This window comes from Poecilia mexicana, unplaced genomic scaffold (assembly GCF_051168715.1).
Source record: "Poecilia mexicana isolate PSO_F unplaced genomic scaffold, ASM5116871v1 scaffold_5, whole genome shotgun sequence".
NCBI lineage: Eukaryota > Metazoa > Chordata > Actinopteri > Cyprinodontiformes > Poeciliidae > Poecilia > Poecilia mexicana.
Genome location: NW_028263374.1, coordinates 27,563,424 through 27,585,028, shown reverse-complemented (window position 1 = coordinate 27,585,028; position 21,605 = coordinate 27,563,424). Strand labels below are relative to the sequence as shown.

The window sequence follows — 21,605 nt, the reverse complement described above, 5'->3', positions numbered from 1 at the left end:
GGGTGAGACGGTGTTGCTGTAGAGCCATTTTGACCTTACTGGGTGCTTCTGTTGGTACAACACCACATATATAAGTACAAATCAATCTAAATGTCATAAAACAATGCGTTAAAGTTGGTAATAGACTGTAAAATAAGATTTATTCGGGCGCAAAAAGGTGACACATCCCCTCGTCCTCTACACAGTAGACAAGACACAGGAAATATCTCGAGAAAACCCGAGAAACTGTCTTTTTTTAATTTTGTATATGTATTTTTTTTTTTATTAAAATCTGTTTTCCTCTAGATCTTTCTTTCAATATTTAAAATGCTGCCATTGTGTTTTTTTACATTAATATAAATTACAATGTACGCGGAACGTTTTCAGATAAACTACCGGAAGTAAATGTCAGTCGGACTCGAAAGGGCGAAGCACCGGCTGAATACATGTGAGGTAAACATTAGAAATTTCTGTTTTTGCTGTCAGCCTGTAGATTTTAAAATTAATTTATATTTTTTTGATGTGTGTGTTCGTTGTACATGAGGTAGTCTTACTTTGCTCAGTCTCTGTGTGTTTGAATCTAATACTAAACATGAAATGATTACGAGTTTATTCTCATGTTTTCTGTTCCTCTGTCCTTTAAAACAGCTTAATGTTACCTGCAAAAATATCTCAAACCTGGATATTACTTACAGATTCCTCCTGTAGACGTCAGTAATCCATTTAAAATGGACAGCATCACCACAACTGTCCCGACAGCTCCTTTATCCATTTGATTTGTTGTTTGATCTTAGATAACATGCACTTTCTTGTAAATTTTATTCCCACTACTTTGTTTGAACTTGTAACAGTGTTTCTCATCCTCCTCCAAGCAACCTGCGACTTATGTTCAATGTATTTTGGATATTTTGTGCTTTTCCCCTATTCATAAACCCTTAGACTGTTTACATAGCTTCATAAATTCGGGCTATATCATATCTTTATTGTATTGTTTGGTTTGATGTAATTTTTATCATACCCAAAAACCCAGACCAGGACAGATCAGTTAGAAGTAATATATATAAACTTTTTTTACTGTTATTAAACTGATTATCCAAATTGACCTACAAAGATGTTGATGAACTAATGAGTTGAACAATTTAAATATGTTTTCAGAGAAAAATGATTAAACCCTAAAAACCTTTCGACTATAGAAACAGAAATGCCTGTTCACATAAGGAGCTGCTCCATTTTCTAACATCTCTGTCTCCTTTTAAGGTTTGTTGCTGAAATAACTGATGCTGCTCCTCACACATCAGTAGATGTCTGGATGGCCGTGTTAGCTACAGGCTGCTGGTGTTTGCTGTTCTTGCAGTGACTTTGGTTTTGTGGATTCGGCGCAATGCGGCGGCTTTACGTCGGCGGGTTGAACCACACGGTCACCCAGAAGGATTTGAAGGACCGATTTGAAAAGTTTGGAGAGGTTCTGGATGTAGAGCTGCGTACCAGGAAGGATGAGGAGGGTGAGAATGATCTTGATGGTCTGAGAGTTGTAAAATAAGTTAATGTGTTTTAATATCATAACCACCAACTGGAGGTTATCATCCAAACTCATAGCTGTCATGTATAATAAATGAGAATCAGTAAGTCTCTCACTCAATGAGGCAGTTAATGAAAACATGGCCTTTAAGATAAAGATCTTAACATAAGATAAATAAAAAGCATCATAATTTAGAAATGTGGGTGAAAGAAATTATGCTTAATAGCTGCTGAAATATTTGTCATGGTTGCTGTTTAATCTGACAGATGAGCCTCACCAGAATGTATATTTAAATTTTTGAGTATTTCAGAGATTGTAGTGATATGAAAAATTTTCTGACATTTCTGACATTATTTTGATTTTACATCAAAACTGCTTTGAAAACTGAGTAGTATTTTAACCAAATTAGTGGATATAATTTTTCTTTGAATATTTGTTTCTGCTGAAAGCTTAAAATTTCTGCAATATTTTTCAATCAAACCAAGAAAAGAATGACTCTAAAGGTTTTTGGTTAAAATCAGGATTCTTCTTAGAGAACATCCTCCCTGTTTCCTGCTGCGGCTCCATCAGATGTCCTGATGTTATTGTCTTATTTTTTCCTGCAGGTATTCCTTACAAAACATTCGCCTACATCAACATCAACATTTCTGAAGCAGACCTGAAGAAATGTAAGTGAAGAAACTTCTACAGTCAATATTTCCACCTTGAAGCAGCTGCAGGAAACTTTCTCTGTAAGATAAAATAACTCCATCCTGTGACCTGATGACAGCGAGATATTGTCAGACATGTAGTATTTATTTATTTCCCTTAAGACAGATTGCAGATTTTTATCTAATAAATAAAGAGCTGATGTAGAGAGTATTAAATGACATTAAGCAGCGCTGAAACTAATAATCTGATGTTTTAGAACATCAGAGGAGGTGAAATTTTCCCCAGTGTTTCTGTATACTCTGAGATTTATGTGACATCAGAGTTCAGGTGGTTTTACCTCTTCGTGTTTCCTCTGCAGGTATGACGGTTCTTAATAAATCCAAATGGAAAGGAGGAACTCTGCAGATTGAAGCAGCCAAGGAGAGCTTCCTCCACAGGTTAATTTTTATTTTTTAAAGCTTACTGATTATTTAGCAGACTAGTGGTCCACATATACATAAAAAACAAGACTCGAGTTTCACTTTATTACTGAACTTTACATCCTGGGAAAGAAATTAAATTTTATACAGAAGATCTGAAGATAAAATGTAGTACAGCAGACAGAGATTTATGTCAGTGGACTATTTGAAAAAGAAAATATTTTAAAAAGCTGCTGGATTTATGGATTGAAAAAAGTTTTTATTCTGTCCTAGAGATGCACTGATCAGGATTTTACCAGCTGACACAGATTTTCAGTTCTCTAAGTTCTGATCTGCAGATCAGTTTTGAATATATCCGTAAAAAAAAAGAGTTCTTCAATAGTTCATAAATTCATCTCAGATCAGAGCTGATTTAAGAATAAGTTGGCTGATTATCATCAGTGGTCAGTTAATTAAAAATGGCATCTAGTACTGTTTGTATTGTAATTTTATGACTTTATAGTGTTTGTATAGAGCATATAACAACTTTCAATGTAGGTTTTATGATATTAACCTGTTTTATTAATTCCCCTGCTTAGGGACTATTGGTGGAAACTAGTTTAAACTCAGTCTGGTTCAAAGCATCTTATATTAGTGTTTGCACATTGTCCCTGTGTTAAATAAACAAAAACAAATTCAGCAGTTGTTAGAATGAGAACATCAGAGACTTTCAATGGGAATTTTTAAAAGAAAAAAATTGTCTTTTTTCTTTTATATAAAAGATAAACATGGACAAGACATTATTAAATCAAGGCTATGATGCATCAATTTTCATTTCATTTTTATCACTGAAACTTTAATCAGCAGTCAGTAAAAACAAACTCAGTTTATCACAGCTTGTTCTCCTTAATGTATTTCTTTCCTCATATAGAGATGAACACATCAGGCTGTTAGTTTGTTTTAAATAAATACTCTGCCTCAACTTTGATAACAATAAAATAAACATTTTACCTTTTAAAATATTTATACGTTTTTGAAGAGCTCTCAGTATTTTAGGAAATAATTTGTATTGTCTTATGAATCTAAATCAGTCAAATTGGTCAAAACTTCAGTGATTTTAACAGAATCAGTTTTATGAACAAGAATCTGATGGTTTAATTATCAGAGAGAAGAAGATACCATGTGATTAAACTCTAAATACCTTTAATAATGTTTGATTTCAGCATTTTTGAGATCATATTCAGCTGCAGCTGACAGTTTGATCTCCAGCAGTCATTGGCTGAGAGGCAAAATCCACCCTCAAACAATCATGAATACGTTCATTTATAGGGACAATTTAGAAACCAGTTAACACAACAGTTGTATTTTTGGATTGTGGCTTGAGGCTAGAGTACTAGGAGTTACCCATAATGCAGAGGGAGAGCATGAAAACTCTGTTATTAAGTTAATAAATGTGCTGCAGGTTGGCTCAGGAGCGTCAGCAGGCAGCAGATCATCATCTTCAAAGATCTACAACTGAAGCAAAGAAGCAGAAACTTCTGGATTCATGGAGCAAAGCTGGAGTCCAAAACTTCACCATGAAGGCTGCGGTGCCGGGATCTGAAGTACCAGGATGTAAGGTTGGTGTGTCAGCTTCTTCCTGTTCCTGATAAATCTGCTGAAATGTTCCTCATTTCAGCAGATTTAGAGAGGTTTTCTAAATATGAAAACCTCTCAGAGTTTTCCTCTGTTCATCAGTCTGGATGTTTGGATCTCAGTTTGTTTCATCAGCAGAGCTCTACAGTGTCCTCATGTCTCCACTAACCTCACCTGGTACCTGTTCAGGATCAACACACCTGGATCGGCTGTCAGAACCGAACTAAAGTTCACATCATCCACTTCATGACACATTTAGTTTTTAGCATCTGGAATGATTATTAAGTGGAGCTGAAACAAGCAGATCATCAGATTATCTTCAGTTTGCTGTTTAAATCACAGAGTTTCAATCTGATCAATAAGGTTTCATTTGGACTTTTTGTTCTTCATGCTGAGAACATCAGAGCTGCTGTTTGATCACTGAGATCTTCATTGGTAAGAGTTTTACTTTATTCCAAGTGCTGAAGTATGGAAACATCTTGTCAGTGAAGATATGTGTGAAGGTGTGTATGTGTGTGTTAGTATCCAGATCAGAGAACGACAGCTTTCCTCCATCCCAGTCCAGATTCACTCTGATCCTCTGGATCTTCTTCATGACTGAGAGACGAGTGGGACGAGCTGGTGGAGAACGTGCTTTATATTTACCTTCATAGAACCATATAAACAACCATCCAGACTGTATGTCTCCCTTCCTCTGGACAGATTCTCCTATCACACCAAGCATCCATCCTTCACTGTCTCCAACATCAACATCCCAGCTGTGGTTCCCTGAGTTAAAACCCTCAGAGCTCAGGACGCACTCATCATAATCAAATCTCTCTGGATTACCAGGAAGCTGCTGTTTGTCTCTGAAAGTTAAACTGGTCAGATCGTCAGTCAGGTGGAGTCCTGGATGAGCCGTGTTTGGGTCCAGAACCAGAGGAGTGTAGGTCACCATGTCCTTCATGTTGCTCCAGATGTTGAAGGCCAGGTTGCCCAGATGTTTGGCCTGGTCTATCAGAGCTCCTGAGGGCAGCTGTGGATCCTCCAGCAGGGGGCAGCGCTGGACTCTTTCCACTGCAGCCTTGTAGTTGTGCAGGAATAAGACGTCTGCAGCTCTCAGCTCCTCCTCTGTGGCTCTGACTGTGTCTGAAAGAGCTGCTATCTCTCTGCTCAGAGCCTCCATCTTCTCCTCCATCATCCCTCTCTTCTGCTCCTTTTCCTCCCTCAGTGCAGCCAGCCTGGCCTCCTCTTCCTCTGCTAGAAACTGATGAAGCTTCTTAAACTGCTCAACAATCTGCCTCTCTGTGTGTCGGGCCTGGACCTTCAGGTGTTCTGCTGTCTGATCAAACTTCTTTTTAACTTTCTTCCTGAGCTCCAGTTTCCTCTTTAAAGGCTCCAGAGATGTTTTCAGATTCTCTCTGTGATACTGAGCAGCTTCATGGATGGGTCTGAATCTGTGGCTGGTGTGTTTTTCTGAATGACTACAGATGGAGCAAATTGGTTCTTGATGGTTCAGACAGAAGAGTTTGAGTTTCTCAGAGTGCAGACTGCAGAGATCCTCTGAAAGTCTCTGATCGCTCTGCTGTAAGAAAGTCTCACACAGGTTCTTCAGAACCAGATTTAAAGGTGGATCAGACCTTGAAGATCTCCTCTTACAAACTGGACACTCTCTTGATGGTTTCTCTCTCCACCAGCTCTTCAGACACTCCTTACAGAAGCTGTGGCTACATGACAAAACAACCGGATCCTTAAAGACTTCCTGACAGACCGAACAGCAGAAATCCTCCTCTAACCTGGAAGCCATTTTGTCTCTGAGTGAAGCTGAAAACACAGAAGGTCCAGTCAGTCTCGGCTCCCTCCCTCCTCTACTGACTTCCCTCAAAGTGATTCTGAGTGTTTTGGTCCAACTCACCTTCAATGTGAGCAGCTTGAAGCAGCAGAGTTGGAGGTTTCCACTTTTCTCTCCTGCAGCTGGACTCACTCAGAGGAAGCTGCTAGTTTGGTCTGAAGGTGAATCTGATCGTCTGGGAGTCTCTCTGCAGGAACCAATAATCACAAACTGCTTCCTGCTTTAGTTCAAGTAGAACAGCTTAGGGGCGGAGCTTAAAGCTGTTAGACATGCTGCCTCAGCCATAATCAAGGTGTGTTTTGTTCCAACGTCCAAAATTCAACATTTGAACTGCTATAAAACTCACTGAATAACAAGTTTTATTTTTCTCTGCTCAGATCAAACCAAGACCTGTAATATAGACGGTAGAATAAACTACCCTGATTTCAGCTCTGATTGAAACTTTTTACCAAGATCTTCATCAACCAATGATCAGTGCTCCTCTTCCTCCAGACCAGCTGCAACAACAACTCAGTTTTTGTTGTTCAATGTGTTTTTAATGTAATGCTTATTATTCTCTGACTTCTTTGTCTCACACTTTGTGTTTTGTTAAATGTGACAGAATCAGATGTTTTAATCTGAGCTCCATACTGGTTGCTGATGTTTGCTGGTTTCATCTGCTGGTCTCTATAAAACGCAGGTTTGTGTGTGTAGGTGGAGATGTTGACTCTGTTCTCTGCTTTCAGGACTGGGTGGTCAGTAAATTCGGTCGAGTCCTTCCTGTGCTGCAGCTCAGGTGTCAGAAAGGCAGCAAAGCTCGAACAGTGAAGTACGACCCGTCAAAGTACTGCCACAACATCCGCAGACTGGACCGGACCGATCCAGATGAGACTCTGTCAGTCACCCAGCTCACCTGGCAGGTGGAGGGAGGGGATGATGACATCAGCAAGAGGAGGAGGGGAGAGTTCCCCCCATACGAGCCAATCAAACCCAAGAAGAGTCGCACAGATCCAGGAGACTCTCTTAACACTTTCAGCAGGATCAGGTGACTTTTTAAATTTTTCTTACTTGTTTTTAAGGAAGTGTTTTTACACAAAGGAGCCGCAGACAAACTTAGCACCAAGTTGATGTGACAACATCTCATGAACTGTTGATTTTTTTTTTAACAGAATAGTTGTTGGAGAATGTTGAGGAAAAACGTTTTCATGGTGTGTCGTTGGGCCCAGGTTCTGATAAGAGATGGAAGATAGTTTGATGGATCTCTGGCCTCAGTTTGCCTTGTTTGTTCTGTTCGTATACAGAAACCCCGTGTCCTGCTTTGGTTCATTCAGATGTTTGTGGTGGTTCTTCTCTACTTTTCCCCAAACTGATTACTTCTCTATTGGAGCCTCTCATGCTCTTCCACTTTCCTGCAACCTGTCATGTTTGTTGCAAACGGAGACTGAAACGGTTCTGAAAAGGCTCCTTAAAGCTGATTTAATGAGATCCATTGGAAATGCAGAGTCAATAAGAGCCAATCAGAGCTGCTAAGCAGCTCAGATAACAGTTTAAACCTGACCATGTGGAGGCAGCAGAGGCAGAGACTTGAGTTTAAAATTCATAGGCTAAACCCAAATGTGGAGATGTTCCAAGCTCTGAAGAATGATTGTATTTTTTTATAAAGGCAGCATGTTTTTATTAGAAAGATGTTTATTGGAGTTCTTTGTTAAAAGCAAGACCAGCTGCCAGGAAAAAAATAGAACTTGGTCAGATGTAGAAAGATTATTTGAGGCTTTATTTTAAACAATCATATAGTCTAGTTATGAGAAACTCCAGCTGTGATGATTCTGTGAAACTCTGGAAGCGACCAATGAAATTGGAGCCAAAGGATTTATTTAGGTCAAATGGTTTTACTGGACAATTTAAAACACACAGACAGAAGTGGAAATCGATCTCTATACGTTCTATAAATATCAAAATGTGGAGACGTTGGCGTTCTTTGACAAAGACCTGTATGGAGATGCACTATTAAAATCTCATGTCTTGTGAAGAGAGATCCTGAGAGTCTTTGTGTTGATTTAAACTTTATATTTTCTGCCACTGATTAATTCCCAACAAATTGGCGCCCAACGTGGTGCAAACAACAAAAATGGAGGCGGCCTCCAGATGGGGTCACACTGAAAGTGTGATCATTTTCAGGGTTATGATCCTGCAACAACAGATTAATTTATCTTTTAAAGTTTACTGATTATTTAGCAGACTAGTGACCACATAGACATGAAAAACAAAAGTCACATGATTCACAACAACAACTAACAGACTAACAAGTGAAAAGGAGACAGTAATGAAACATGTAGAACATGTTTATAATCCATGCTTCTTCCTTTCTTCTTCTTTTTCTTCTTCTCCTGTTAGATCCGAACAGAACTCTGAAGTCCATCAGCTCACCAACGGCTCTGATCTGCCAACCAACCACAGAGCAGCTCAGAGGGAGGAGAGCTGGTTCCTTGACAGCGACGTCGACTCGGACGAGGAAATCCGCAGTCTGGTGGCCGCCCAGCAGAGCTCCCATGATGCACTGCAGCAGGAGGCGGAAGACATCGACAACCTGGAGGTGGTGGGACTCGACTACGTGGTGAAATCAGGATCCAAAGGTAACAGAAATGCTTCAAACAGGGATTTTCAATCAATATGTCATCAGTATGTGATCCTAATTATTAAAAGGAATGACCTTTGACCCCTGAGAAACACCAAGTAAAGGATCATCATCCATCGTTAGCTGGTAGAACCTCATGGAGCTGCTATTACTTGGAGAACCAGCTCTACAATCCAGACGTCACTGAGCAGAGAAGGAGCCTGATGTTCCCTTCAGAGGAGTCTAGACTTCCTGCTGGACCCCTTGAGATGAGTTTGTAGGAAGAATGTGACAAATTAACAGCTGGAGGGAAGACCTGGTGGACCTTCATGGTTTAGGAAGGTCCTCAGTGTTCGGAGAAGAAATGGAAACATTAGAAAGTAGAAAAACTGTAACTGAAATTCAGGAGTCAATGAAGGATTTAATAAAGTTCCTTAAAGTGCAAACTTAGAGACGGGAAAAGATAAAAACTAACCTTGGAGCTTACCTGATTTCTCCATTTGATTCCAGGAGATGAGGAAGACTACGACTCTGCTGACACAGATGAACTGTTTGAGTCCAGGAGAAATCCACCTGCCCCCCCACAGGAGAAACCTTCATCACCACCAGCCCAGCAGTTTTCAGACAAGAAGAGACAAATGAAAAGAAAAACTACGCCTGGAGACGTTTCCTCCAGTAAACCCTCATCCTCTGTGCAGAGAGAGAACCCAGCTGGCGTCCGTCCCGCGAGAAAACACTCATCAGATTCACACAGTGACCAGGATGATGAAGAGGGGGAGGGAAACTCTTCAGACTCGTCTTCAGATTTTGATTTTCCAGCCCTGTTTTCTGCTAACTCCAACTATCTGAGGATCTCCTTGGCTGATTTACAGAGGCTGGCCGAGAGCAAAGTTCCCAGCATCCTCGGATCCGGACTGAAACCGGAGCCTGACCTCCCGGGGCGACATGCGCGCAAGGAAGCCATCACCCCCGACGAGATCCTCGCCTCCATCCTGGGGGAGGACAGCAGCGGCGACGACGACGAGGAACACAAGAAGAAGAAGAAGAAAGTAGAAGGAGTGACATCAGCGTCTCTGCAACCCTCAGAGGAAACAGCGACGCAGAGGGAAACTTCTCAAACTGACGGGCGTCTGAGGAGGAAGAGGGAACAAGAGCAGGATGAAGCTTTAGGCATCCAGAGACAGAAACATGGAGAAACACCAGAAGCTCTCAGAGATCCACAGACCGACTCTTCCTCTGGGAGTGAAGAAGAGGAGGAAGAGTCTGCAGAGGATCAGCCTTCATCCAGCAGCTCCTCTGAGGAAGAAGAGCAGCAGGCTGGAGCTCCTGCTCCAGGCAGCAAGTCCTCCTCCAGCGAGGAAGAGGAGAAAGAGGAAGCTCCTCCCCGGGTGGCGTTAGCAGCCAAGGAGGAAGAGGAGCTGCAGAGGAAGGCCAACATGAGGAGGCTGGCTGCTCTCCAGCAGAGGCAGAAGGAGGCTGAGGAGCATAAGAAGCTCATCCAGGGAGCTCTGGCCAACCTGGTGGGTGTTCCTGGTTTTCCATCCGGTATCTTGCTCCGGTTCTGTCCAGTCTGTTCTGAATATCCAGGATGGAAGAGGATCGTTGCTCTTTAGAACAACCTCCTCTGATTCCAGACATCAGTATTTGTTTTAATGATCCGAACATTAATGCACTAAAAGCAGAACTGATTTCATTTAATGCTTTAACGTTTTTGCTAACTTTGAAAACGTTTAGCGAACTTAACTTCCCCTAAATAACTTACTGGGCTTTTTTGTAAACTTTCAGTTGAATAAAGACGCATGAAACTTTATTTCCTGGTTTCAAATTCAGATTTACTTTATTGATCCCAAAGGGAAATTAAATGTTGTAACTCATATTAATTAAAATTCTTCAGAATCATTGTAGATTGTGATGGCTGTTGGCAGGAGAGATCTCTTGTAGCTGTCTGTATTACAGCAAATTTTAAGAAGCCTCTGACTGAAGACACTCTGTTTTCTCTAGTCAGCCTCAATAAGATGATGGTCAAGGTTGTCCTCCATTTTTTTATTCTATTTTATTATTCCACCAGGATGCTCCACCTCCAACCACAGGAAAACGCATCATCTTTGGTTCAGACGATGAGGAGGAAAAACAGGAAGTTGTTTCAGCGGTCGAAGAGTCAAAGAAGCCCCTGTTCCAGGACAGCCAATCAGAAGACGAAGCCACAGCTGATGGAGCAGCAGCAGCCAATCAGAACGCCCCACACAAAGCCGTGAGTGAGGATCTTAGAGCGTTTGGTCAGCTCTGATCGTCCCAGTGGCTTCAGCTCCTCTGCTTGTTTTCAGGAGCGCCTGAAGCCGTCGGGTCCTCGGCTGTTTGATGACAGCGAAGATGATGATGAGGAAGGTGATGAAGAGGAGGATGGCAGCAGATTTGACATCAGGCCGGAGTTTGAAGGTCCAGCTGGACAGAAGGTCTGGTTGTCATGTGGAGATTATGATCTGCAGCGTTGCCTCAATCTGGTGTAGTTAAAGTCCTGGTTCTGGTTCTGAAACCAAGGTGTTTGTTTGTCATCCAGCTGATGGAGCTGCAGTCTCGCTTTGGGACGGACGAGAGATTCCGGATGGACTCCCGCTTTCTGGAGGACGAAGAGGAGGAAGAGGAAACAGGTGAGAAGGTTTGGATGAAGGTCGAGTCAGGAGGAAGAGGAGGGAGGAAGAGGAGTGGAGATCAAAAACTGGATGACAAAAGTCTTGAGTTTGGTGTTTTTGTCTCAACTATTCCTTTTTTTAAGGACAGTTTTATTTATAAAATAAATTATATAAATATAATTATAATTCATTTATTTATTGTTTTCATTTTTTTTATTTATTTATTTTGGATATTTAAAATGTCTTCCTATTCCATTATTTGAAAGGTTATTAGAAATTAAAGTTTATCGATCTTTGAGAATGTTATATTGCATTATTAATATTGTTATTATTGTTTATTACAATAACTTCTGAGACAATTTATCATCCAGCAAAATGTGTTATCATGACAATAGTTCTCACTGAACAAGAACTAGTTCAGTTCAATCAGAACCAGTTTGATTCTTTTAGGTTCATTGCTTCATGACGTCTGTAGCAGCCTGATCACATCCTGATCTCATCCTGATCTCATCCCGATCTCATCCCGCTCCATCAGAACCAATGAGAACTTCATTGTTTTGTGGAGCTGTGGGACAATATGAACCTCCCTCTGTTACCTTCTGAAGGGTTTTTCATTTTTTGTTTTTCAGAAGTTCAGAAGGGTCCGATGGAGGACGAAGAGGCTCTGGAGGAGGAGAAGAAGAAGAATCTATCCATCCTGCAGAGCGTCCTCGGAACCGGCCAACAGGCCAGCAGCAAAACGGCCCGCAAAGCCAAGCAGTTCAGGTGGGTGTCAGTCTGATTTCCAGCTCTGCCTGGACTAAGAGGTGGAGTTTGAACAGATTTAAATCTGTTGTTTTTGTGTCTGCAGAGACGTGTCGGCGCTGCACTACGACCCGAGCAAAGAGGAGCACGCTGCATTCGAGACCAAAACAGAAGAAACCAAAAAGGAGAGGTAGAGGAACCACAGCCATCCTATCACTCATGACTTCTGATCACCTGAATCTGTGTGGATTCTGTGAAAGTTTAACTCAGAAGATCCACAAATCATCAGAGCTTTAAACTGGAGTCAGACTCCTGAAGGTTTGTTCTGTTCGCAGTAAGGCGGCCCGCAGGAAGAAGAGGGAAGAGGCTCAGAAGCTGCCTGAAGTTTCCAAGGAGATTTATTTCCAGGTGTCCGGAGACCTGAAGGCCGTGTTCGGCCAGACGAACGACGGCTCTGCTGAGGGAGAGGAGGGGACAAACTGGGATGAAGTGGAGGAAGAAGAGGGAGGAGGAGAGGAAGAACAGCTGCTGCCCTCCCTCCTGTCAGCTGATCCCAGCTCCAAGTCAGAGGAATCCTCTGGATTCAGATTTTCCTTCTTTGGAGACGAATCAGCAGCCGGAAGCGGAGAGATGGGTGAGTCTCATCAGATCCGCTCACCAGACATGGAGCAGATCTCTGTTCATCTCTTCAATCTTCCCAACAGCCGAGTACAAAGTTGAGAAGATCCAGGCGCCGAAGGTCTCCTGGCACCAAGACCCACGTTTCCATGACAGCAGCTCTGAGGACGAGCTTGAGGAAGATGAGGAGGAGGAGGAGCAAGTGAAGAAGGAGCAGCAGAGCAGCGTTGAAGCTAAAAACACAAAGTGAGGGAAAAATCCTGCAAACTGCTGCAGTTTGGTTTTATTTTCTCCAATAATCCAAACCTGAATGTGATCAGAGGAAACCAGCAGGTTTGACTTTGATTCACTGAAGTCACACCAGGTTTCTCGTGATTGGTGGATAAATCTACCAGTAAATAATAAATAACCTGCATTTATTTATCAGTTGTGTAAAAAAACAACTCCGTTATGGAGTTTCTTCCTTAATAGATCAACACATTTATTCTCTCTAAACACTTGATCTTCCTGTAGTAACGTTTTGCTCTTTGGAGGCTCTGGAGAAGATAAAATAATCACTTGGAATTCAGATTAAATCTCTTCCATTCGTTTTCATCTTTAACAGGGAGGAGACGCCGTCACAGCCTGATTTCTTCTTCTTTTCTTCTGATGACCACAGACTGAAAGGTGAGGTCAACCTTCTGGGCTCCTTACTGACACTTTGTTATGGTGGTTTGATGTTTTTTGGAGAATTAAATCTTTACATCTTGACTTTTCTCTTCTGTTGGAGTTTTTTTTTAATCATGTTTAATCTCAGCTCCCTGTTTCGTCCTTCAGAGGGGCCCAGGTTGTTCTGTCGGACCTCCCAGCTGGAGGAGCAGAGGGAGGAGTGGGAGGAGAGGACCAGCACGCTCAGACAGGTTTCTATCAGCTCCACCAAAAAAAGCTGATCTTAAAGTCCACTTTGTTGCTCTCTAGAGGCAGAATGAATGTGTTTCAAACTGCAGTTGCTTTAAATCAAACAAGCTGCAGAAACATGTTTACATGTTGGATCTGAGATGATCAGAAGCAGGAAAATGAAAAGTCTGACCCACATGGTTGTTTATCACAGAACATTTCAGCTCTGATCCTTCTGCAGAGAACAGAACAGTCAGAAATAAGTTTCTAGTCAAATAAGGCAGATTTAATAAATACATTTTCTTTTATTCGTTTTCTCAGGAATACCGCAAGAAGCACAGAGACGCCCAGAGGAAGCTGAGAAGCGCTCGGAAGACCTGAGGATCATGGGAAGTGTAGTCTGCCAGTGAGCTTGGCTCTGAAGAGTTTTGGTTTCGCTGCTGAGTTTGAACCGGTTCTGTGCTGCAGCAAAGCAGCAGGTGAACAAAACTTTATTAAAACAAAGCAAAAATAAAAAAGTGTTAGAAACTCAGAAAATAATTTAACAAGATATTTGAAAATATGTCTATACATTTTTTACTCTGCTCACACATTAGTAAAATATTAAATCTCAAAGTTTTGATCTAATGACTCTTTATTGTCTGTTTTTTGTAAATAATTTTCTTTAATATTTGTAAATTTGTTCAGTTTCATGCAAAAATCAGGCATGTATTTTAAAAGGTTTCATCCTCTATAAATTACTTGGCTATACATTTTTTTTAATGCTTTTGAAGATTAAATTTTTGAACAATATTGATTTTTTTTCCCACCATTGCACACTTTGGGTTTCCATAGTTCAGAGTGATGTCAGGAAATGTTGTTTTACAGCTTCTATGAATTTGGACTCTGGATTCAGATCAACTGACCGACGGGATGATTGAAATAAAACCCATTTTTATCAAATTCACCCTGAATGAGTATGAAAAGTATAAAAAACTTTTATTCTATAAGAAGTAATTTTTTTAGTTCAGTTTGTGTTTCTTTTTGTTGTTAATTTAGTTACAGATGTAAATTATACCTTTGGATTTGTGACCTGATGGCCGTCTCATTTTTTATCCATACTTTTGATTTGATGGAAATTAAAACAAGTTTATTAGTGAAGCACATTTCCAGTAATTTTACATTATAAAAATATAACACAATTAACACACAAAGTAAGAAACCTTACATTGCAGTGACAGAATAAAAGGAAAATTATAATCCAGACAAGAATTAATCTATTTTCCACTTATTATTAATCAAAGCACCTCTAAGCTAATGGATTATAAGCCTTGATTTAAAGCGACTTAGTCATTCTGCAGTTTTCTCCTGACTCACCCTTATTTATTTACTTCTAAACTTAACTGGAAAAAATAAATGAATGACTAAAGATGGGAACACAGTTCACACCACAGTAGAGATTGCTCCATCGTGTTAGAGCTGGATGTTTGCTGCCGTCTCAGGAAGGCAATAAACATCGTCAGAGGCCTCTCTCAATATGACATGGTCTGGATGAACTTTGGCCAGGATGGCATAAAACACCTACAACCAAAAGTAAAAGACTAAAGAAAAATTTAGTGAGAGAAATAACATTACCAATAAAATGAAATGCAGCTATCAAAAATAAAACTTGAGATTTTTCCTCTGTCTAAAGCAACCTCTGAAAATGTATCTAACACTAAAACACAAACTGGATTTATAAACATCACATCCTTATTTTTAATTAAGACTTCATCACTGAGCACAACATTGATGTTATATTTTTAACAGAAATGTTGGATGAAAAAGAGACACATTGATTGAATCTACAGGCATTCAGACAGTAGAGAACCTAAATTGGGTTGTTGCATTATTCAATGATTCGTTAGGCTGTAAAAAGGGGGCCAGGCTGTTTGATCACTGAGATCTTCATTGGTAAGATCTTAAACTGATCCCAAGTGTTGAAGAATGGAAGCATCTTGTCAGTGAAGGTGTGTGTGAAGGTGTGTATGTGTGTGTTAGTATCCAGATCAGAGAACGACAGCTTTCCTCCATCCCAGTCCAGATTCACTCTGATCCTCTGGAGTTTCTTTTGCACTGACAGATCTATGGGATCAGCTGATGGATCCTCTGCTGAATAATCACCTTTATAGAATCCTACAGACTCTATGTCTGCCTTCCTCTGGACAGACTCTGCTATCACACCAAGCCACCAGCCTTCACTGTCTCCAACATCAACATCCCAGCTGTGGTTTCCTGAGCTGAAGCCCTCAGAGCTCAGGACAGAAAACCATTCATCAAACCTCTCTGGATTATCAGGAAGCTGCTGCTTTGCTTGTGTAGTCACACTGGTCAGATCTCCAGACAGGAGGAGGCTTGGATAGGCCGTGTTTGAGTCCAGAACCAGAGGAGTGTAGGTCACCATGTCCTTCATGTTGCTCCAGATGTTGAAGGCCAGGTTGCCCAGATGTTTGGCCTGGTCTATCAGAGCTCCTGAGGGCAGCTGTGGATCCTCCAGCAGGGGGCAGCGCTGGACTCTTTCCACTGCAGCCTTGTAGTTGTGCAGGAATAAGACGTCTGCAGCTCTCAGCTCCTCCTCTGTGGCTCTGACTGTGTCTGAAAGAGCTGCTATCTCTCTGCTCAGAGCCTCCATCTTCTCCTCCATCATCCCTCTCTTCTGCTCCTTTTCCTCCCTCAGTGCAGCCAGCCTGGCCTCCTCTTCCTCTGCTAGAAACTGATGAAGCTTCTTAAACTGCTCAACAATCTGCCTCTCTGTGTCCTCGGCCTGCATCTCCATGTGTTCTGCTGACCAATCAAAATCTTCTTGAACTTTCTTCCTGAGCTCCAGGTTCATCTTTAAAAACTCCAGAGATGTTTTCAGATTCTCTCTGTGATCCCCAGCAGCTTCATGGATGGGTCTGAAACTGTGGTTGATGTGATTTTCTGAATCTCTACACATGACACACACTGGTTGCTGATGGACCAGACAGAAGAGTTTGAGTTTCTCAGAGTGCAGACAGCAGAGATCCTCCTCTAACCTGGAAGCCATTTTGTCTCTTAATGAAACTGAAAACACAGAAGGTCCAGTCAGTCTCGGCTCCCCTCCCTCCTCTACTAACTTCCCTCAAAGTGACTCTGAGTGTTTTGGTCCAACTCACCTCCAGTGAGAGCAGCTTGAAGCAGCAGAGTTGGAGGTTTCCACTTTTCTCTCCTGCAGCTGGACTCACTCAGAGGAAGCTGCTAGTTTGGTCTGAAGGTGAATCTGATCGTCTGGGAGTCTCTCTGCAGGAACCAATAATCACAAACTGCTTCCTGCTTTAGTTCAGCTCCAACTGAGGTGTGTTTCACTCTACAATTCAACCTTTCGGCTACTATAAAAGTCATTAATTAACAGGTTTTATATTTTTCTGGTCAGATCAGGAAAAAACCTGTATTAAAGACAAAACTATAATCAGAGCTGCAGTTCAGCTCTGAGTCAAACTGTTTACCAAGATCTTCATCAATGAATAATCAGCTGACCTTAAGAAAATGCAGAGGCACTGCTTGCAAATTAGATACATTTTATTTGGTTCACAAATGCACAGACATCCTCCACTAAGGGATCACAGAATTTATTTTATTTCACAAAAATGGCAAGAGCTAAAACAGAGGCATATGCTGGCCCTGGGAGCCTCATAGCTGAAATCTAGTTAAAACCCATTTAAATAAAATAGACTAATGGGGGGCTGATCGTCTGGGAGTCTCTCTGCAGGAAATGATCACAAACTGTTCCCTGCTTTAGTTCAGCTCCAACTGAGGTGCGTTTCACTCCACCTCAGTTGAATCTTTTCTTTTAGAGAAAAGATAAATAAATACACTTACGTGCTCCCTAACAAAAACACACTCACGCAAAATCCCTGGTGAATAACAAAGAAATAAATCTCCCCCTCCACTCGTCTCTTCAGTCTAATAAAGCAGCTTTGAATCCAGGAACAGCACAGGTCCCCTTTAAAATGGGCTGACCAATGGGAATTCCCCTTCCATAAACCCAAACAAAATCCAAAACTTTTTTCTACAAAGTTAATAATCACCATAACACTGATTGTTTTAATTTGCTCTGGGAAACTTTAATTTTACTTAACTTATTTGTAAACCATCAATTTCTCAATTATTAAATTCTTTGTTAAATATTCATATATAAATTAACATTACAGATCACCAGGCTCTTAGTAAAAATTATTCCTCTTCTTGATATTAAATGTTTAGTCTTCAAAATATTTAAGAAAAAATATTAAGACCAGAATCTGAACTGAAAACAAGCAGATCAGTTTCCTGATTGGAACTTGTGATCAATAAAGTTTCATTTGGACTTTTTCTTCATGCTGAGAACATCAGAGCTGCTGTTTGATCACTGAGATCTTCATTGGTAAAACTTTTAAATTACTAGTGTTGAAGTATGGAAACATCTTGTCAGTGAAGGTGTGTGTGAAGGTGTGTATGTGTGTGTTAGCATCCAGATCAGAGAACGACAGCTTTCCTCTGTCCCAGTCCAGATTCACTCTGATCCTCTGGAGTTTCTTCAGGAGTTGGAGATGTGTGGATGATTTTGGAGAACGTGCTAAGTATTCGCCTTCATTGAACCATAGAACCAACCATCCAGACTCTATGATTCCCTTCCTCTGGACAGACTCTCCTATCACACCAAGCGCCCAGCCTTCACTGTCTCCAACTTCAACATCCCAGCTGTGGTTTCCTGAGTTAAAACCCTCAGAGCTCAGGACAGACCACCCTAAATGAAACCTCTCTGGATTATCAGGAAGCTGCTGTTCCTCTCTTACAGTTAAACTGGTCAGATCGTCAGTCAGGTGGAGTCCTGGATGAGCCGTGTTTGGGTCCAGAACCAGAGGAGTGTAGGTCACCATGTCCTTCATGTTGCTCCAGATGTTGAAGGCCAGGTTGCCCAGATGTTTGGCCTGGTCTATCAGAGCTCCTGAGGGCAGCTGTGGATCCTCCAGCAGGGGGCAGCGCTGGACTCTTTCCACTGCAGCCTTGTAGTTGTGCAGGAATGAGACGTCTGCAGCTCTCAGCTCCTCCTCTGTGGCTCTGACTGTGTCTGAAAGAGCTGCTATCTCTCTGCTCAGAGCCTCCATCTTCTCCTCCATCATCCCTCTCTTCTGCTCCTCTTCCTTCCTCAGAGCAACCAGCCTGGCCTCCTCTTCCTCTGCTAGAAACTGATGAAGCTTCTTAAACTGCTCAACAATCTGCCTCCCTGTGTCCTCAACCTGGACCCTCATGTCTTCTGCGGTTCGGTAAAACTTTTCCAGAACTTTCTTCCTGAGGTCCAGGATTTTTTTTAAAGGCTCCAGAGTTTCCTTAAGTTTGTTCTTGAGTTGCTGCACAACTTCCTCGATGGGTTTAAATCTATGCCTAGTGTGTTTATCTGAATGACTGCAGATGTGACACACTGGCTGCTCGTGGTCCAGACAGAAGAGTTTGCGTTTCTCAGAGTGCAAACTGCAGAGATCCTCTGAAACTCTCTGATCTTTCTGCTGTAAGAAAGACTCACACAGGTTCTTCAGAACCAAGTTACAGAATGGATCTTTGGTGACTGATATGTTCTTACAAACTGGACACTCTCTTGCTGATTTCTCTCTCCACCAGTCCTTTAGACACTCCTGACAGAAGCTGTGGCTACATGACAGAATGACTGGATCCTTAAAGACTTCTTTACAGACCGGACAGCAGAGATCCTCCTCTGATCTGGAAGCCATTTTGTTTCTGAGTGAAGCTGAAAATACAGAAGGTCCAGTCAGTCACAGTTCCCCTCCCTCCTCTACTAACTTCGCTTTAAAGCTGCTTCTCCACCAGAGCACCTTTAACCAGTTCTGTCCATGTTTACCCTGGCCATCTCCCATAGCAGATTCTGCTAAGAGAAATGAATTTGCACCCCATGTTTCATACTCACTTCAGGGGAATTACAAGCTGCACTGAGCTATATATTGTGTGCAAGCTATTTGATTGACAATGGACCTCATTTGTTGACTGGCCCTTGATTTCCATCACTGTAAACTCCAAACATGTCAACTGAAGTGGACTGGCGAAAATGCCATTTGCTTTCAGAGAGCTGCACAGTGTGGAGAAGTGTAAATATAAGTTTAATCCAGAGCAGGAACACACCCATCACCTTTAGGAGCAGAATGATCATGATTTCATAGACCTGCAAGCCGCATGTCTGTCATGAAAAGGGACCCAATAAGAAAGTGAGAAGCTGTGCAGCTCTATGCAGAACTATCTATCAGGCTACAGCTTTGGCTACCTGGTGTGAATCACTAACTTTAGTTTGGCATGTTGTGCAATTTATTCTTTGTTTGGAATTTTCTATTAAATAAAGTTCATGCCTGGATTTTAGTTTATATCTTTTGATTGCATTATCTAAATTCAAATGATTCCACAATATAGATAAAGTTGTAAGTAATCAGGTAATCTAAATTGTTTTCATTATGTTTGGGTCAGCAATTAATTTCTAAAAGACAAAATCAATTATCTGGGTTTAGTTGTGTCCATCAAAATGTTGAGGTTCCTCACTGTTGATTAATAACCGTGGCCTTCCCATGTTCCTGCCCATATTGATGCCCACAATAGAGAAAAACGGATCATAATTTAGACAACTCCCACTGGAGTAGCAGTGGACCAGACATTAACCGATTAGAGTAAGATTTGACGATAGAGAAGCAGCCAAAGTGTTCTTGTCCAACTCACCTTCAGTGTGAGCAGCTGGACGCAGCAGAGTTGGAGGTTTTCTCTCCTGCAGCTGGACTCACTCAGAGGAAGCTGCTGTTTGGTCTGAAGGGGAATCTGATCGTTTGTAGGAAGCAACAATCACAAACTGCTTCCTGATTTGGCTAAGGTGTGTCAGGGGAGGGCAGGTTACACCTGCTGCCTCACCCAAAACTGAGATACGTTTTATTCCAAAGTCCATAATTCAGCCTGTGAGCAGCTATATAACTCACTTCCTTTTTTCTCTGTTCAGATCAGAATATAACCTGCAATAAAAACAATATGAACGTATGAACTCTGTGACTAAAAAGGTTCTGGTGACTGGCAGAGTAAGTACATGTAGTAATATACACATAGACTACATATCCGCCTTAGCTGGCAGATAAAAGCTACATTTCCTAAACTAATTTTGCTAGACGTATTTGTGTCTGAAGCACTCATATATTCCCTCTGAGTCAATAGCTATACAGAAAATGAGATTTCTATATTTTTTTATATTGATATTTACTGAGGTCCACAGATTTCATTTACAGACTATAGTGGAGGTAATAATCCTTAAGAAAGCAGCCTAATGATACTAATTTATAGGCTGTCAGAAGACATTTCTTTAAAAAATCTTAAACTTTTATAAGGGATGAAAGGAAGAAAAATAATCAAATGGTTTCAGACGACACAACTTTCCAAAATTCATACTAGAATAAAGTCATAACCAATTTGGTTCTGACACAAACTTTTAGTTTTGTTGCTCACAGAACTTAATATTACATAACAAAAAAACTGCTTATGTCACTCATTTTGTAAATTAAGATTATTACACATTAAGGGAAATATTTTAATTTTTTTTACTCCTACCAGCTATCGGTAAAGGCGTAGAGTTGACTAAAACGTTTTTGAGGTTTTTATAATTTTGTCATACCTTTAGAGAGCAGAAACAGTCGTATGATCTTTACTTGCTTTATTCCCAGTGCACAGATTGTAACAGTCTCCAACATCAATGCTTCTGCATCTGAAAATGCATTTGATAAACTCAAACAATCTCATAGGAATAGACAATAAAAGACTGTAATGATTGAACCAAACAAAGCAGAGGTGACATTATCTAAGTGTGAACAAGTGAAGCAATCCTAAGTGAAAAATGGAAAGAGAAAGAGCTGGAGGCTTGTTGCTTAGATGTTTACTTGTAATTCAACTAATAGAAAATAAAATAGTATTTTGTAGTGTGAAAGCAGTTAAGGCTAGAAAAGGAGCTGTTTTACAGCAAAAACAGGCAGTTTTGTGGACACCTTAAATCATTCAAAACATTGACTGGTTTAAGAATGAATTTGGTTGGACAGCAGTGGAAGCAGGGTCTTGCTTCCTGTTCATGATTTTCAAAATG

At 41.0% G+C, this 21,605-nt stretch overlaps 3 protein-coding genes and 1 pseudogene across 4 annotated transcripts; 1 reads left to right on the top strand and 3 right to left on the bottom strand.

Moving 5' to 3' along the window:
* Window positions 1-376: 376 nt before the first annotated feature.
* nol8 (nucleolar protein 8) lies at window positions 377-14,101 on the top strand. Its single transcript, XM_014974144.2, has 18 exons — window positions 377-432; window positions 1,237-1,481; window positions 2,104-2,166; window positions 2,508-2,586; window positions 4,010-4,166; window positions 6,739-7,037; window positions 8,387-8,625; window positions 9,117-10,126; window positions 10,675-10,857; window positions 10,931-11,059; window positions 11,164-11,254; window positions 11,866-12,001; window positions 12,087-12,170; window positions 12,316-12,614; window positions 12,685-12,844; window positions 13,203-13,264; window positions 13,415-13,497; window positions 13,796-14,101. The coding sequence occupies exons 2-18, from the start codon at window positions 1,361-1,363 to the stop codon at window positions 13,853-13,855; spliced, it is 3,255 nt and encodes a 1,084-aa protein (XP_014829630.2). The 5' UTR covers window positions 377-432; window positions 1,237-1,360; the 3' UTR covers window positions 13,856-14,101.
* LOC106908154 (nuclear factor 7, ovary-like) lies at window positions 4,421-6,545 on the bottom strand. The gene is made up of 2 exons (XM_088005823.1): window positions 6,077-6,545; window positions 4,421-5,985 (listed from the first exon to the last, which is right to left on the bottom strand). The coding sequence occupies exon 2, from the start codon at window positions 5,966-5,968 to the stop codon at window positions 4,583-4,585; it is 1,386 nt and encodes a 461-aa protein (XP_087861949.1). The 5' UTR covers window positions 5,969-5,985; window positions 6,077-6,545; the 3' UTR covers window positions 4,421-4,582.
* A 1,086-nt stretch (window positions 14,102-15,187) lies between the features above and the next one.
* On the bottom strand, window positions 15,188-16,774 carry LOC106908151 (zinc-binding protein A33-like). Its single transcript, XM_014974142.2, has one exon. The coding sequence runs from the start codon at window positions 16,518-16,520 to the stop codon at window positions 15,357-15,359; it is 1,164 nt and encodes a 387-aa protein (XP_014829628.2). The 5' UTR covers window positions 16,521-16,774; the 3' UTR covers window positions 15,188-15,356.
* Window positions 16,775-17,014: 240 nt separating this feature from the next.
* Window positions 17,015-20,298, bottom strand: LOC148159729 (zinc-binding protein A33-like; annotated as a pseudogene). The gene is made up of 2 exons (XR_015762891.1): window positions 20,210-20,298; window positions 17,015-19,238 (listed from the first exon to the last, which is right to left on the bottom strand). The product of XR_015762891.1 is annotated as a zinc-binding protein A33-like (transcript).
* Between the last annotated feature and the right edge of the window lie 1,307 nt (window positions 20,299-21,605).